The sequence below is a fragment of the Stegodyphus dumicola genome, chromosome 11 (assembly GCF_044657685.1).
Source record: "Stegodyphus dumicola isolate Sdum_Otavi_A_Nest chromosome 11, ASM4465768v1".
Taxonomy (NCBI): domain Eukaryota; kingdom Metazoa; phylum Arthropoda; class Arachnida; order Araneae; family Eresidae; genus Stegodyphus; species Stegodyphus dumicola.
The window spans coordinates 72022948-72041459 of NC_140778.1; the positions used below are offsets into that span (position 1 = coordinate 72022948).

An 18512-nucleotide genomic window follows, 5' to 3' on the forward strand; every position below is an offset into this window, starting at 1 on the left:
CCTTATTCTGAACTATCTTTCGACACCGCAATTTCCAGGATAATAATGCCTTTTGAAGTGGCAGAAGAGGTATTCTACCCCATTCCTCCCGAACAGCTTTCCAGAGCCCTGTTAGGAACGTTTGGATAATGCAGTTTTTAAAAGTCCGAAAGCACAAAAATCCATAGGTGACTCATCGGGAGATTTAGTAGGGATATCAGTGAAGGGTATGGCCTTGATACCAGTTTTTTGTTCCATTTATTTTAGGAAATTTACAGTGGATTTTGATGTGTGACTGCTAGCTTTGTCCTGATGGAGTCTCACAGATGGATGGCACTGTGGGTAAAGCGATGGTATTTTATTCAGAAAAATTGGCAATAAAATATGCTCCTGATAGTATTTGGAGTTGACATTTCTTTGCACTCTCTTTATTTTTAACTTGCCATAATAAGAAAAACCAGCAACAATCATGAATCCCTTAGAAAAACTTTTTTTCGATTCTTTGAACCATGTTCTTAAATTTTTTTCTCCCCTTTTATGATAATAAATGGTTCTTTTTTTGTTACAATCATTTAAATACACCCATGCTTCATCTATTGCGACAATCGTTTTCCATTTTTCTTTGCATAAGTGTTTCTCGTATAGAATTCTGCAGCGTGTCCTGCGTTGAGCGATATGCTTTGGAAGAAGACGATGCACATTGCGTTTTTTCGCTTTCTTAAGATTTAAATCAACGTTTATCATTTTGTTTACAGTGGACACCGAGCATTTTAATGATTTTTCAACTGTCCTTTGACTAGGCGAATTTTCTTTTAACGTTAAACAACGTACCTTTGCAATAGTCGAAGATATCCGTTTTTTCCTTGGATACTTGTTTGGAATTTTTGTCCCACTGGAGGCTCCAATTTGACGGTTTTTTTTTCCTTTCTTGTTGATGATATTACCTATCGACGCTTTAGATATCACAAAACCATGACTCTCACATCGTTTTTGGATAACGGAGTATGCATATTTCTCTTCGGAAAGAGCGTAAATGTAGCCTTCGAACCACTGCTTTGTTAAATTCGCCATTTTGAATAAAAACAAAACTTTCAAGCCACAGACGATAATTTTGACTTTTAAAAACATAGTACAATTGCAATTACTTCTTTTGCAGCAAACGATGTTTTGTTACCGCTTACCAAAATCGTCTAAAAAATGTGCGAACAGCCTCTGTAGACCACTTTTATTCTGAGTGTCTCTGAAACTCTTACGTTTTAATTTCGCTTTCAGAATTTTCCGAGCTTTGGAGAAGTAAATGTTTAGCTTCTTCGTAAGCTTTGTGTTTATTTTTGTTGCTACATTTCAGGTGTTATAAATCCTTAGCGGAGTCTTCCCAAAATCTTTGTGTCGTTATGCTATGCTGCTGTACATACACTGAAGTGCCACTAAATTGTACTCACGTGAGAAAGGTGTGGTAAATGCACATGCAGCTAGTATTATGGTTGTTGTTAATCAGTCATTTCAATTACCAGTATGGGTAAAACTTCTACTTCTGATTTAGACAGCTTCAATCTCGGTAGGCACTCGACGCATGGGCCATTCAATTTCCAAAATCCTCAGCAGGCTAGGAGTTTTAAGGTCGACAATGTCAGGCATATATTAAGAATACACGGATGGAGGGGGAAAGAACTAGCGATCGGGCAAATTGCAAAGGACAATTAACTTGGAACAAGTGTGGTGTGAGACAGCTCAGACGACATAGTCAACGTAGTGAAACATGAGCTCAAATTAACACCCAGCTGAATCAGGGTGACAGTCGTACAGTCAGTAAAAGGATCGTGCAACGCTCGCTTCACCATATGGACTTCGGAAGCCGTAGATCCACAAGAGTACCTTTGCTGAATGCATACCATCGAGCTCGACTTCTTGCCTGGACAAGAGAATACAGAGAATAGACTCTTATCGACTTGAAATGAGTAGCAAGGAGTGATGAGTCTCGATTCCGACTAATTAATTCCGGAGCTGAGAATATGGAGTCAGACTCATGGAGGTCATGAACCCTCTATGGCAAATTGGAACTGTAAAAGGCCATGGTTGATTAATCATGGTCTGCGATGTTTTCTCCTGGCAGTGTTTGGGATTTTTGGTACTTGTACCAACCTCCTTCAATATGATTCGGTAGGTAGAGTTGCAGGGCGATCATCTCCATCCATTTATGTTGACCTGTCATTCACACGGAAAGGGAGTATCCCATCAAGATAACTGCACCTCTCATAGGTCCCGGTTGGCTACTTCCTGGTTGGATGAGCGTTCTTCTAAATCCTCTGTCATAAATTGGCTACTTAAAAGCCCTGACATAAATTCTACAGAGCGTCTCTCGGACGTTTTGAGAAAAGGTTTGAAATCTCATAACACAACACTAGCGAGTCTACCTAAATTATAGATAGCTCTATCCGATGTTTAGTAAGCCATTCCCATACACTGCTTCCAGAAGCTTATTAATGGATGTTATGCTTCCATTGATAAGTTTCTGGAAGTTAAGCTTAAGTTTCGTTAATGCTTTGAATCTATGCTTCGTCGTTTGGCAGCCAATATAAAGACCAGAGAAGGCCCAACTCGTTATTGACTAGCTGTCCCTAATTCAGTGGCATTTCAGTGTATATTATTCATTCGTCTCAGACAAATATTGCCAATGCGTGAAACATAAAGTGTTTAATTTATCTTCCACGTGATCCGTGCGTTACTAGTTCTCAGAAATCATACCCCTTGTTTAAAGAGTTATTTAATTTCATCTAAGTTTGGGGCATTGAGCCATTTTCTCTCGTTTACGTGTATTTATCAACTGAAGCCCCACCAGCGGCCGGGCGGTGAAGTCGCTGAACACTCGTAGTTCGGTCCGAGGTTAGAATCCTGCGAACGAACTGGCTGCTAGGCGTTTTCCTGGTTTTCTCCAGTAGCCCTCGAGGCTTTGCTGTAATCACATAAATCAAACAAACCAATCACCAATTGAAATTTATTAACTTCTCCTTTAGCTATGTCAGATATATAAATGCGTTCTGTAATTTTCAAAAATGCTTCAATTTGTTTCGTTGCCGAACTTCTGCATTTTCAGTTCCGTTTATATTATATCTTCGATCACTTTAGAATTTGCATTCATACGAAATGCTGATAAGGCTTTTCAAATCACATAGAAGCACTCCGCAGTAGCCGAATAGTAAAGACCGCTGAATATAGGTAGTTCGACCCGGCTTCGAGCCCAGGCAAACGGGCTAGATGCAAGGTTGCTTTTTCGCATCTAGACCTCTTGAATACGCGCCGAATGTGCTACTGTTACACCGTGAAGGCATGCTGGAAGGAGGTAGAAAATACCTTATATACTCCCCCTTTGAAAGGGTGACCAGGAATTAGGAGACCCAGTCGCCAAATTCTGGTGTCCACTACCTTTTTAGTTAGGGCACCAATGTAGTGTAATTTATAATTTTGAATGTAGAGAACTGATGATATCAGCAATGCCCTCGTCGGATCTAGAATCTAGATTTCTCGAATATGCATCGAGTGTGCTATCGTGACACCACGAAGGCATGCTGAAAGGAGGAAGAAAATACCTTATAAACTGCTGAAGGATTGATAAGAAATAGGAATAAAGAACAAGAATCTGGTTCCAAAAAAGACATATTCTTTCTATGGAATGTAGAGACCGGAACTACATCCCCCCGTATTAAGTAATGGTAATTGCTTGTTCGCTTTTTATCATTTGGGCTTACGAAAGATTTCTCAGAATGCTCTATTTTAGCAAAGTGTGCCGGGGGGGGGAGTGGTCCGTATGAATTTTCGTTATTTTTGGCTTTAAATATATAAAAATTAAATAAGAACAATATATTTTGTGGTTTCAATATTTAGAACATTCGAAACCATTTTCGTAACTAGTTGTTCTAGTAACATAGAATGAGGAACCTTTAAATGCAATTTAGTAATTAACATAAATTTACCATAAAAATGTACATTATAATTTCATAACGGAAAAACTGCAGCAATTATACAAGTAAGGATGTTTACGAAACCCTCTCAAAAGTAATTAAACAAATAAGTATAAATTTGGGCCGAATCTAGCAAGTATTTTGGAAGTTTGGTACAAAGTTTTAAACAATTCTTATCGTTCTGTGGCAATAGTTTTGAGATCTAGAACACAAGTGAATTTACATTTTCCAACTTTAATGGCCATTTTAGCAGTCGGAAAGAATAAATTAAGAGATTGCACACTGTTTATTTTACTGCCAGATTGCGAGCCTTGAACTAAGGATTGGCACCTCATCGTTGACACAATTTTTTGAAATCTACATATCATCGTAGAAGGCGTTTGTTTTTTATGTGACATTTGTGAAGCGGCAACAAATACGATTGCTTTTTTTAGCCGAATGACTAATTATTTCAAATATAAGCATTTTTCTTAATATAAAAATCTGAGGTGGACGTCACATGTCTTCCTTGTACGGAATATACATCTTTTTGCTGCATTTCATTTAAACATATTTCCTCGAATTTCATTACAGATATATTTCTCATTTAATTAATCCAGTTCCCACTTTGCGATAAGTCAAAAATACATAAAACTCAAAAACATCTTTGTTAAAAATTTTAAAATACAGAAAAATGTAAAACACCAAATACAGTTAAAACAATTAAAAAAACAATTTTTTACAATTAAAATTAAAGTTTCTACACAAAAACAACCAATTCGGCCAGCGAAAAAGAAAACAGATTTTTCAGCGGCCAAAACTGAAAGTTTACATTTCGTCCCACTCGGTAGAAAGACACTAAAAGTGCAGAAAGTCATTTAATTCCCTATTCTACTATGAGTTTCCAAAATGTAAACAAATGGCGATTTCGTTAGGTTTAGTGGCACTTAAACAGCTTTTAAATTTTCGATAATTCTACAACTACTGCATGCAGATTAGAGAAAGGCATAAAACATAAGAACAACATAACTGAATCCCTTTTAAAGCCAAAAATGAACAATCTACCTACATACGAGTATAAGAATAAAATATCTAACCTCACCGAGTCGGGTAACAAAATGAGTATACAATTATTGGTGCACAAATACATGTTATAGCAGTCCAATACACAAAATTTCAACTTTCTGAGGATACTCGTTTTTGAGTTATGCGAGATACGTAGATACATATACATGTACGTACAGACGTCACGATAAAATTTCATCTGAATCAATTTTAAGTCCATTTTTCACTCCGTTTGGGGAAAAAGAGTCCTGTATTCTGTTAGTACGTACATATGACATGCAAAAACATCGTTGAAATGAATTCGAGAGCGGTCAAAATATATATTTTCTTTAAAATATTATACCCAAAATTTTTCGCGATTACAATACTTTTACTTTATACAAGGAAGTGAAACAGAAATATCTTTCTTAAGATTATAAATTTCTTTAAAACGTTCTTTCGCGTCAAAAACAGAAAGCAATTAAATTTAATGTTTTGCAGTTAACTTCCAATATTAATAGGGGGGAGACATACTAACTGCGTTGCAGATTAACCGGGCCTTGTCTAAAAAAGTTAAATTTGTTTGCTGTGTAATATGCAAAAATTGCGATCGCAGACGATCAGCGCCAAGCAAAGCTATCTATGGAAAATGTATGAAGGAAAAGTAATATGCGTGGGATAATTGCAATGAAAGTAGAAATATAGTATTTAAGAGTTGCTCTTATATATACATATTCTTATACATGATTTATACGAAGTCTATGACCATTATAATTCGAAGTCTATGAACATTGTACTCTAACAAAAAAAAACAAAAAAAAAATCCAACCGACTTTTTAATGCGAGTTTGAACTCAGTGATGTTGTTCTTGCAAGTTCTCAAAACTTTTTCAGGAACATTATGAACTCTTAATTATGCCGATATTGCTTAGTTAGCTGGCTATTGAAAACACCTTTGAAACAACCACTCGCAATTCAGCGCAATGATGCATATTAATTTGCATTGTGATTGCACCTGCATATATTGCGTAAATTCCATATCATCTATTAGTACTCAGATTTCCTCTTTGCTGTGTATATCAGAGACTTCAAGGATTTTTGCATCCCTCCATATCATGTTTCCTACTCCCACCAGTTGACACATTGTGGCGAATCTCCTATCTGCCTGTCGGAAAACTTTTAATACTAGTGTCTACTTCTGCGATGGAATCGAAGAGTAAAATGCTATGGTAGCTACAGTAATACTCCTGAGGGTTTAATTTTTTTCACCGATTACGGCGGGGCTTTAATCCTTATGTGTGTGTATATAAAGCCAACGCCTTAGAGCTGTCCCAAATCCAGGTAAAACCCAGCTGGTTGCATGCTTGTTTCATAGCCAAGGTCAATGGTTTAATATTGCGAATTCTATCGTTTAGAGATGTACTGATCTATTTACAGTAATGTTTATTAGAGTCTGTACTGTCTGTCTACTAAACAGTTCCCGCCGCAGTGTTTAGCGGGTGGCGGTCGCTATAGCAATATGGGTAGCATATTTCAAATAGGAGCAAACCAAGGGTTTTCCAGTTCATCTTCAAACGAGCCAAGATGGCAAACTGAAAAGTAAATCTTCAAGACACCCCTACGGAAAATGGGTCAAGGCTCATTTCTACGGCAGCAGACAACTGCAGACTAACCGGCGAGAGCTTTTCTTATGAAGACAGACTTGTTGTACTTAATAGCAGAAAAACATGCGTAGCTAGAGTATTAGATTCCTGATTAGCCAGGTTAATACTAGAGAAAGCATTCGCGATTAGCCAAAATTCAGGTTTAATTGAAAGCAATTGAATTAAAACATAGCAAAGACATATTATAATTAGTAGAAAAGTACTATTAACAATTTACGTACATTTTCAAGCTGATTAATTTGGAGAATAGATTCACTGGTTATGTAGTATATAAAATAAGCACTTAAAAAAAAAAAAAAAAAAAAGAACACACTACAAAATTTGTGAAACGATGTTTATGTTTATATTATTCTTGCAATATTTTGACAGGAGTCAATCAGAAACAGAAGATTAATGGATATATATTTAATTTTTTTAATGGATGTTTTAACACTGCACTGTACAGGATGTTTATAATTAAAGTTCCATTTTCAAAAGGCGGTAAAAAACGAATTGCAGGTCAAAACCTGAATATGCGTGAAGCAATGGTCTGCGAACTATAGATCAGGGCGTATTAAGGCTACTATAAAGGGGAGCTGAATCATCATCCATTTTGAAGCTAACTTGTTGGTATTCGCTATTGGATTTGCACTGATTTGTTGACATATTTGTGGATCGATTCCGACCTAATTTTCAGAAATATGGGTGGTTGTGCTGCACCAAATTGTTCGAATCAGTCTAAAAATAACTTTAGGATGTTTCGTTTCCCTAGAAATGAAGAAAGACGAAGAAAATGGATAGTTAATTCTCGTCGAGATCAATGGATCCCGGGCCCAGGAGCGTATCTTTGTGAGGTAAGTTCAGCTTCGTATTTTTCCATAGAATGTTAGAAAAATTACTCTTCTTGGTACTTTAAAATATGTATTTTCATTTAACTGTCACTTATTGACGATCAACTGATTTTATAAGTACAAAATCAACTGCGGAATGTGTATGTGTTTGTGCAGTAAAATATCGTTGTTTCATGTTGTTTCTTTTGTTATCGTGAAAAGTTTATACCGTTTGTAAAATTTGTATCATACATTTCATGTAAACTTTGTGCTCAGTTAGAAATCTGATGTGCCTTTTCTTTTCTTTAATTTTACTGTACGATTGGTGATTTAAAGTAGCATTCTATGTTTTGATTCTGATGTATTGTCGCCAAATCGGATATTTGGCGCCAATGTTAAAAACTGGATGGTATGATCCAAATAATAAATGATTTTGTTTTTTCTTTATAGTAAGATAAATATATTCTGTATTTTTAGACATTTTTAAGAAATATTAATTTAAATATTCGATGAATCGTTTTGATCCCATTATTATCCTTTATTGTAGTAGTAAATCTTAATGTATTTTTAACTATAGGTCCTTTATTTTTAGTGTGTGAGCAGGAAATATGTTTTAAGTAGTTTTACAAACATGATTACTTTTTAAAAATTTTGTTCTATTTTCATAAAAAAAATTAAATTTATCAGAAAATTACATTCTTAAATTAATATAATATATGTAACTGTAATTAAATACTAGTGCTTTTGATTTTAATGTTAAATTTCATGCATGCTTTTGTTAAATATACAGGTACATTTTGAAGAAAATCAATTTGAATGCTCTAGGCAAGATGGGCATAAAAAACTCAAGCCCAATGCTGTGCCAACTCTTTTCAATGTGCCTAATCCCCCCACAACTGTTGACCCCCACAGCGTCTAAAAGGCATTGGTTTACCAAAGCACCGTTCAGTTACATCCAATTTTTGTAATGTATGTGTTTTTTATTTTTATGGTTTTCATAAAAAAATACGTTTTTATTACAAATGGACTAAATTGCTTTATAAAAGAATCAATATATTGAAATTAAGGCATTATGTGATAAAGCTGTAATTACAGTCCCTAAGATTAGATTAAAAAATTAAAATTTTGCTGTTGTTATATATATAATTAAGTATGTACTTTGTTATTATAATCATATATTGAAAATTAGGCATAAAACCTCAATTTGATGTAGTTTTTCAAGGACAGTCATACATGGGTCTGGTTTCTTCAAATTTGCTCCTAAAAGAAAGAAACCTGTATCTGATTGCCTTCAAAGTCAAAAGAGTTTAAATCAAAATTTATATTAAACTAAAGTTGCTTTTTTGCTTAATTTTAAATTCCAGATAAATAGAGAGAAATATGTATGGAGAAATATGTATTCCAGATAAATAGAGAGAAATATGTATAAGTAAAAGAAATAATGTTGAAATTAATAACTTTAATCTTGAGTAATACAATAATATAGTTATAATACATTGATTTAAATGTATATTTTAATGTCTTAAATGTCTTGTCTGAATGTTGTTATTTTTTGTTTAAAAATTTACAAAACTTATTAGGATTATTTATATTATTTATTATTAAAATTACATTAAGTATATTTTATTTATCAGCATTTTCAGGTATCCTTACTTATATGTGTTTCATAATTTTTGCATCTTCAGGGTGGCTTGCTGCACAGTTTACCTTTATCAACTGAAGCAATTTCTGTTGTTGAACCATCTGTTGTAAGTCTTCATTTGAACAGTTATTAAATATTTAGTATTATAAACTTTTTCTAAAAAGTATTAACACTGTTTCTAAAATTTAAAAATGTGTTAACGTAATATTTACTTATGTTTAAGAAGTATGAATGCTATGAACAGTCCAATGTATTTATGCTTTTTTATAAGTTGAAAGTTACTTTTAAAATGGTAATGATTATTTGTATTTATTTTTATCCGATCAGAGTTTATAATTTCTTTCACTTCCACATATTTCATATATTATAATTTCTTTTAGATTCATTTGCCACAACCTTCAGCTTCATATTTTGGAGAAATAAATTTTGCTGCTGAAGTATTTGATGTAAATTGCCATTTTGCACTTCTAAAAAATTTTAATAGTTTTTTAACATCTATTCGTAAACTGTACTATGTTTTTTTAAATGTTTACATCTTCATAATCATGCACTTTGTTTCATTTCACCAGTGGTTGCAAATGTGTACATTACAGTACATATCAGGTGTGTTTGCAACAACATTTAGCATTACCATCTGATTAAATAACAGCTGCTAGTAAAGAATCTATGCTATGTTTTCATTTGAGCAGCTATTAAATGTCATATGTTTTACATATATTGATGAATTTTTATACGATTTCTGAAATATGAAATTGTTTGTCTTATGGTTCCTAAACAGCTGTACTATATCTGGCTGTTGTGCTATGGAATTATTTTTGAATTTTGAGTGTTAACAATTTATTAGCTATTTATGAATTATAAAATGTTATGTAAAATAATTATTTCTTAAAATGAATGTAGTTTATATTATCTGTATTTCTAAATTTCTTATGTATATATTTCAGGTTTGTTTGCAAGAACAAGCTTCAACTTCATCTTGTGATAAAATGCCATCTATTTGTGAAGGATCTCATGTAAGTACGAGTAGATAATTAGTGTATTATTAAATTGCTTGCTTATACAAAACGTTTCTATAAACTTTTTTTTGGGGGGGGGGAAAGGAATGTAATTAATTTCATCAGCATTTACAAATTCTTTGTGTACATTTGTTTGCAAGAACAGCCTTTAGCCTCCTTTTGCAATGAAATACCATCTATTTGTGAAGGCTCTGATGTAAGTTGATAACTAATGTATAATTAAATTGCTTCCTTATATACATTTAAAATGTTGTATAAAGTAATTTTTTGGTAAAAGGAATGTAATTAATTTCATCAATAGTTGCAAAAAAAAAAACAACCTTTAGTCTCATCTTGCAACCAAATTGTAATTAATTTTAATTAATTTCATCAGCATTTGTGAAGGCTGTGATATAAGTTGATAATTTGTGTTATTAAATTGCTCATGATTATGGAGATAATTGATCCCTTGAAAAGCTGGAAATAAATTTTAAAAATCTATTTTTAAGTGAAATATTAGAAAATATTAGAAATATTAGAATTTTAAATATTAGAAAATAAAATAAAAATAATCTAGAAAATGCTGAAAACAATAGAGTCAAATTTAAAAACCCACCACAGTATAGGGAAAGAGACCTGGAAGTTTCATTTTTGTTTTGTGGATTTATTATCTGTTTAAGTTTGGCATTTAATCCAAAGGGGCTTTGTTCCTGAAGGACTATTGTTTTCGTTTTGTATTGAAACACTATAAACGGCTGCATCACTTTTCAAATTGTTGCCACCAAATATTATCATCCTGTACTATATTTAAAGAAATTATATAGTGAAGACTCTGCATAAATGCATGTATGTTTTTCGCATTCTGATAAAACAACGGTACCTAGAGCCATCAAATTTTGAATGACTTAATTCTACTGTGAATATGGACATCTGGAAGCCCGAATTTGAAATTCGGAATTTGTTTTAATATAGATTTTATATGTTGTAAAACTTTAACGAATTTTTGATTAACAAACTTGAGGATTTCAAAGCGAGCAATGGCAATGTTTTACAGAAAAGACACTTTTATCTCCAGCGCGTGAGACAATGAATCGGGAATTCTGAAGATATGCTCATTTTAAAATTATCTTGCAATATTGCTGTTGAACTGAATTTTATAGTTTAAGTGCAAAAACTTGATATTTAATAAATAAAGGTAAAACACAAAATGTTAAAAAAAGCCCCTTTGGGTGTAATTTAAAATCTGAAACCTTTCAGATCTTTTTTGTTTGTTGTGTTCCCCCCCCCTTATATATGATTTATATATGATTATTCATATAGATTTTTTCTTTATTCCAGGATGTTCTTTTAGGGACTTTTATAAAACAGCAGACTGAATTGATCTAGCTTCTGCAATGCCAGAACAAAATATTACTGAAAGAACTTACAGCAACCAAAAGAAATGAAATTAATGTTTTAAAAAAATGGCATAGCACTGAAATTCAACTTCATGACCTTCAAGTACAGCATGAGGAATTGCTGAAAGGAGTGAAAACATTTCATTCAGATGAACAAATAGCAATATTGAAAATTCCTCGTACAAGCATTGCAAAATGGTCTAATGAGGGAATAATAAAAGGCCTCAAAGTTAGATTTGCCTTGGGCAAGCATGGTTATAATTACTTGCACAGAATAGGTTTTCCTGTGCCTTCATACAGCACTTTAAATAAAAGACTTCAAGGTCTTGAAATGAATTTTGGAGTCATCAGTGACATGATTGAACTTTTGAAAATTAAAGGAGAAAAAATGAATGCTAGTGATAAAGACTGTATTTTATCATTGGATGAAATGGAGATTTCTGGCAATCCTGATTTTGATATTTCAAAACGTAAATTTATTGGTAAATGTACATTAGGAAATCAAAAGGGTGCAGGAAATCACTATTTAGTTATTTTACTAAGAGGTCTGAAGCTGAAATGGAAGCAAGTGGTTGCCCATGAGATAACTGGACAGGTAACAGGATGCCAGCTGAAACAACTTGTTGTCAATGTTATCGAAGCTGTCATTTCTGTTGGATTTAATGTTGTTGGTATTGTTAGCGATATGGCAGCAGTAAATAGAAGCCTGTGGAATTCTTTGCGAATATCTGTTTCTCGAAACCAAAGAAATAATTTCACTACTGAAATTAAGGGCAAAATTATTTATGTATTTGCAGATGTGCCACATCTTTTAAAAAGTCTCTGGTCTGCAACTCTTAATCATAGTATAAAACTGCCCAGTTATGTTTGCAGTAAAGAAAATTTCATTACTTTGCATGTATCTGCAGGATTTATTAAAAGATATCTGGTTTACTGAAACAAACCAAAATTATGGTTTGAGAACTATGCATCATCTCAGTAAAGAAGACCTCTTCCCCTCACATTTTGATAAAATGAATGTTGCTTCTGCTGTGAGGTTTTTTTTTAATTAAAACAGCTGTGGGATTGGAGAAGGCAGTAGCTTTAAAAGAGATAAGCCCTAATGCTCTTACAACAGTATGGTGGATAAGATTTATATGTCAGTGGTTTCAAATGCTATCCTCTAGATGTAGAAAGAACTCAATTTCTGTGACAAATAAAAGCAAAAAAATTGAGTTACTTTTTGAATTTATTAATGTTATACAGCTTATAGAAATTGGTAAAGGGTGGAAACCATTACATACTGGTTTGATTCTCTCTACTTTATCAGCCATACAGTTAGCAGAGGCCTGTTTTCTGAATGATTTTCAGTTTATTTTGACCAGCAGATTGACACAAGATGCTCTAGAAAATGTATTTTCTCAGATACGCAGAAAAGCTGGTTTGAGGCCAAGTGCTTTGCAAGCTGTGAAAGCATTAAAGCTTATCTGTTTATCTCAGTTTATATCTCACATTAAGAACTCCAGTTATGCTACTGATTCAGATATTTATTTATTAAACTATGCGAAAGATGAATTTGAATTTCCGAAGGAGAAAAACGCTTTAGAGCCTGTTACCATACCAGAAGTTTCTGACGTATCTCTACAGAATCTCACCCTTAGTGAGGAAAATAACGTCTGTTATATTGCAGGAGCTGCAATAAATTCTGTTTTGAAAAATGCTTGTAATTCATGCTCACAGTTTCTCTTAGTTTGTGAGCAAAATACTCCTTCCATTGATGAAAATAAGCAGTACATAATTAATTTTGCAAATTTAGGTGGGCTTAAATGTCCTTCTCCAGAAATTTTTAAATTGTGCCTTCTGTGTGAAAAAATAATTCAAAATTTTCGAAACGAAATAATACATGGAAATGTAATTATGGATGTGGAATTTGTTAATATGATTTGTAAGAAAGCAGGCGAGGTAAATATTCCCTCCTGTTGCAATATCAAAATAAAGATAATAAAATATTATTTGACTGCCCGTGGAATTGGTCTCAAGAAGCTTCTTCAAAATAAAAGGCAGCAGCGGCAAAGTTTTGCATCTCCTGCTTTTAAAAGGAAGAAAGTAAATTAGAATTTAATCAAGAGTTTAAGAAGTTTTTGCTGTTCAGTTCTGTCTGTAAAAAAGTAGAGTAGTTGTCACTGAAAAATTGCTGCTTGTCTCTTCGAATAATAACTAGGCCCACCAACAGCTGAATGGTTAAAGTTACTTAATGCTGGGAGTTCCATCTTCTGTTCTATTTCCGAACAGGCTGGCTGCATGGTTGGTTTTTTTGTGGGTTTTCCCCATGTGTAATGTGAGTACAAGCCAGTTCTCCTTACAAAGTCCTCTACAATAGAAGATCTCATAGTCAGCTAAATCGGATTTACTTTTGTGTGACCTTAAATGAGGCATCAATTGTGAATCTGTTTTGGCATGTTATTAGGAATTTTGAATGAAACATTTATTGCTGTTGTGAAAGAATGATCAACTGATGTTTACCTTACTAATCAATGTCTTATAGTATTGTAATGGCTTGCAGGATTTTTTATAATGTGATGTTGCATATGTTTTACTCTTCTTTGTTACCAAATAAATAGAGTATGTTCCTAATCCGACATTTCTTCTTTTGTACCAGGGTTATGTAATATGATGTGATAATTTGGATTTGTTTATAGAATACATAACAGTATTTTTTGACATTCTAATAGAACCAGTGTATTTTATTTATTTACTTATTGCTTTAAAACAGATTTTGAATCAAGGCTTACTTCCCACCCCTTTGAGTATGCACATAAAACATGTTTAAGCTATATTTATAATATATCAATGAGATATATATAAATGAAATAAGTCTCTTAGGTTAGCTCCTTTAATGGAAAAAGAACAAAATAAAAATTATATACCTTGAAAACAAGAATACTATCTGAATAGTGTTGGCTAAGATTTATTCAGATGGTTTTTTGCATTTATTCAGACATCTCCGCATATAAATGACAATTAATTATATTATATTATCGGGTTGGAGGGAAAGTTCTGTCGTATTTTAAATAGGCAGGTGATTTTTCTTGTAAATAAATAAAAAAAAAAAAAACATCTGGCTAGTGAGTTAATCGGATTTTTTTTTTTTTTTTTTTTTTTTTGTTTTTGTTTTCTTAGCTGCTGTATAATATAAAAGGTGCCCTTTTTTACCATTCATCATTTACTTGTAATATTTAAAGGGAAAAACATGTCGGCAGATAAAGTGCATTTATTACACTGCATTTTATATGAATTCCAAAAAGGAAGCAACGCATCTGTTGCATGTAAAAATTTATGTGCGGTATTTGGAAAAGATATTGTAAATGTTCGTACTTGTCAAAGATGGTTTAGCAAATTTCGTTCCGGGGACCTGAGCCTCAAAGAAAGTGTTCGATCTGGACGACCATCCAAGATCAATAATGATGTTTTGCGATCCATGTTGGAAAATAATCCACATTTAACAAGTCGAGAAATTGCAGAAGAGTTTGGCATTCATCATACAACTGTTGGAAATCACATTAAATCTCTTGGGTTTGTGTTAAAGCAAAGTGTTTCGGTTCCACATGAATTAACGGAAAAGAATTTGTCTGATCGTGTAAGAATATGTTCATCACATCTGATTAGACACAATGTGGAGCCGTTTTTGGACAGGCTGGTTACTGGAGATGAAAAGTGGATTCTTTACTTTATTAAAAGAAAAAAATCTTACTGCAAACCAGGAACATCATCAGCAACAGTTCCAAAACCAAGTATCCATCAACGAAAAGTACTGCTTTGTTTGTGGTGGGACAGGAAAGGTCCAGTGTATTACGAGTTGCTGAAACAGGGAAAAAATATCAACGCGGATCTGTACTGCAATCAGCTGGATAAATTGAATGCAGCTATCAAAGAAGAAAGGCCAGCATTAGCGTCCAGAAAAGGAATAGTGTTCCATCACGATAATGCTCGCCCGCATACTGCAGTGGTGACACTACAAAAACTGAATGCGTTAGGATGGGAAATCCTTAGTCACCCCCCGTATTCACCTGACATTGCACCCTCTGATTATTACCTGTTCAGATCTCTGCAAAATTATCTAACGGGAAAAAAATTCAAGTCTTTTGAAAGTGTTTCTAAGGCAGTTGCTGACTATTTTAACTCCATGGATGAGAACTTCTACAAAACAGGAATTTACAGGTTACCTGGAAGATGGCAACAGGTTGTAACAAATAACGGAGCATATATAATTGATTAATATTAAACACATATTTTTATAAATGAATTCAAATATTTTCTTTAAAATACGACAGAACTTTCCCACCAACCCAATAGTTTTAAAAGTAAAACTAATATAATATCATTCTATATAAAGCTGTTTGATGTATAATGGAAAAAATTCAATTACTGCAGTATGTTTTAATAAAATTTGAATATAATAGACAGAATTGCACTACATTAGACAAAAAAGCAAAACATTTTTATTTATTTATCTTTATTTTCACTATATGTGTTTGTCATATGTTTGTTACTAGAGGACTTATTTTATAGATTTGAAGCTCAATAATATTTTTATGTTTTTACTTATGCAAATTAATTAATAAAAAGAACTGTGATTTAAGTATTGTCTTTGCTGTGATATAGATTGAATCTTATTATGTTATGGAATTATCATTTAAATATTCAGATACGTGTAATATTAAGAGCATATGTATGTAAGTATAATTTTTCCAAGTGTAATAAAAAGTAACTATCAACAACAAATAAACTTATAAGTAAATAGTATCTGTAAATTCTGTATGTAAAGGTATTATTTTTATTTTTATTTACTTGTGTGTGTATTATTTTAATATTGTTTTTAGATATATACGGTTTTAGCTATATATGTTTTTAGCTATATCGTATATATATTGTTGTTCTTTATTATTATATATATATATATATTTAATGGAATTTTTTACTCTATTAAATCTATGAATCCCACAGTCATCTGAGCATTGAAGTAATTTTTATAGCATTCTGCACTTCATTCTAAAAGCATTATAATTTAAAGGTGTATATCCTGAATCAGTATTTAAAATCATAAAGTGTTTAGCAGCTTTTTCTGGAAACACACACAAAATAACATTTTTAACAAATTTGCTACAGTAATAGACGTTTGATTCCATGTGAGCAAAATTCAAATAACATCGTATTAAAAATAAAAAACAAGAATTAAAGATTAAATCTTGTCCTAAATTAATGGAGGTTGAGGGATTTCCCTCAACCATATTAAGAATGTGGTTGAGGGAAAGCTCTTGTCAAAAAATACATTTTGAGATAAATAACATTATGCGTGTATTTAAAAGAAAAAATTGAAAATTCAATAAAGGAATTCAAAAAGAAAGTATTTTTAACTAAAAATACAAATTTGAAATATGATATGTGAAAATGTTTTAGAAACTTTTAAAATAACTTGAATCATACGATAAATTTGGCAATTAAAAAAAAATACGAGAAAGAATCTGCACTTCAGATAAAAGAAGGGGAAAAAGCCACACATCTTTATAGGAGTGCAGAAAAAAGCTGAAGTTTGGATTCTCTAGAATGTTAAATTTTAGCGGACAGCGCTAAAGAGCCAAAGTTGCCGCTCCACACCTAAATTGCAACCCTAAAGCTTAGATTCAAAATGGCTGACGAGTCAGCCTGTATCTCTAGTAGCTCTAGGGCGTATCTGCGCGGTGGGTCCACCTTGACGTGCTGGAGGGGCAGCAACCAAGCTGCGGGTGGCACCCCATCACGGGGGCTTCCTCTGGCCCTCCATGGGGAAGGGCGTGCGTGGCGATGCGTGGAGTCGTCTTGTCGGATAGCTCAGGGTGAATGTTACATACCGGTGTTAGGACGAATATTAGTCTAGGGATCGGATTATTCCATTAGGTGTTGTATTTGTGCTAGTGCTATGAATATCATGCGTAGTGCGTGTCTTCAGTTCAGCTAAGTTCGCAATCACACCGCCCATAAACAACATTCTTCTGGTAAGTCCAAAGCCAGAAGTCAGAAGGATTAAGTTCAGATAATTTTGGAGGCCAGGCTGTACAAAAATGACGGCTGATAATTCCGTCATTTCCTAAACAGATATTCAGGAGCATTCAGGAGCATCTTGCAGTGTGTGGAGGAACGTAATCTTGCATACAGTTTGTGATACCCCCACATGTGCACGTTGTTGAAGGCTGGAATGATCTGGTTGCGCGATGGTGATTCCCACCATTTGTCGTTGATAATACAGGTAACAGAAACCGCAGGACCTGTCTTTTCGAAACAGAACGAGCGAACGATAAACGCTGCCGTAAATCCACTCTACGTAGTGATCTTTTCAGAATGAAGAGGCAGCTGTGGAGTGGGCATAATGGATTATCTGTTGCCCATATTTTGCAATTTTAAGTATCAACAGAACCTTAGAGATAGAAATGAGCTTCGTCAGTTCGTAAAATGTTCCTTGGCCAAAACTTTTAGGGCGAAAGCTTTGAGTGTTGGCAGGTCAGCAGGAAGCGCGTAATTTTGAATGGATAGCATTGCAGAATGCTTTGCAAAATTTTGCGAATCGTACTGATAGACATGTCTAAAGACAGGAGATTTCTCTTTGCAGTGCGTTTTACCACACCACTGTTCGTAACTTCTTGCAATAATATAGCTAAATCTTCCACGTCGCCTTATATCGAAGCACTTATAGAACATTTATTTCACATAAGCCAGTACATTTAGCAACACAAAGGCTAAAATTTCTTCAAGGATCTACAGATATAACCCAGGCCTAAAAATAATACCTAGAATGTGCTGGGAGACAAAAAAGGGGGGCATTATGAACAAAACATTTAGAGAATCCCTTAATAAACATTGGCGACCCAAGAATTGTGCACGATTGTATTTAGCAATGTGTGATTTAGAGAGTGTTTACCACTGACTAGCTTAACAAATAGCATTTTATGTATGTCGATACTTTTCCTTAAGAAATGTAAGGAAAAGTAAAAATATTTTTTTTAGTACAAAATGGCTGAAATTTAAATAGGAA

General features: G+C 33.4%; 2 protein-coding genes across 2 annotated transcripts in view; one reads left to right on the forward strand and one right to left on the reverse strand.

The window, feature by feature from the left end:
* LOC118197277 (uncharacterized) overlaps positions 1–18512 on the reverse strand; it is a 189617-nt gene that overhangs the window by 74409 nt on the left and 96696 nt on the right. The gene's annotated exons all lie outside the window — the stretch shown is intronic.
* On the forward strand, positions 7185–8352 carry LOC118194118 (THAP domain-containing protein 2-like). The gene is made up of 2 exons (XM_085826509.1): positions 7185–7457; positions 8224–8352. Exons 1-2 carry the CDS (start codon positions 7305–7307, stop codon positions 8350–8352), a joined length of 282 nt encoding a protein of 93 aa, XP_085682635.1. The 5' UTR covers positions 7185–7304.

Excerpts from the sequence above, each read along its gene's own strand:
- LOC118194118 (XM_085826509.1), top strand. The coding sequence starts at position 7,305 with ATGGGTGGTTGTGCTGCACCAAATTGTTCGAATCAGTCTAAAAATAAC. Across the intron at positions 7,458-8,223 it reads CAGGAGCGTATCTTTGTGAG|GTACATTTTGAAGAAAATCA; the intron begins GTAAGTTCAGCT and ends TTAAATATACAG.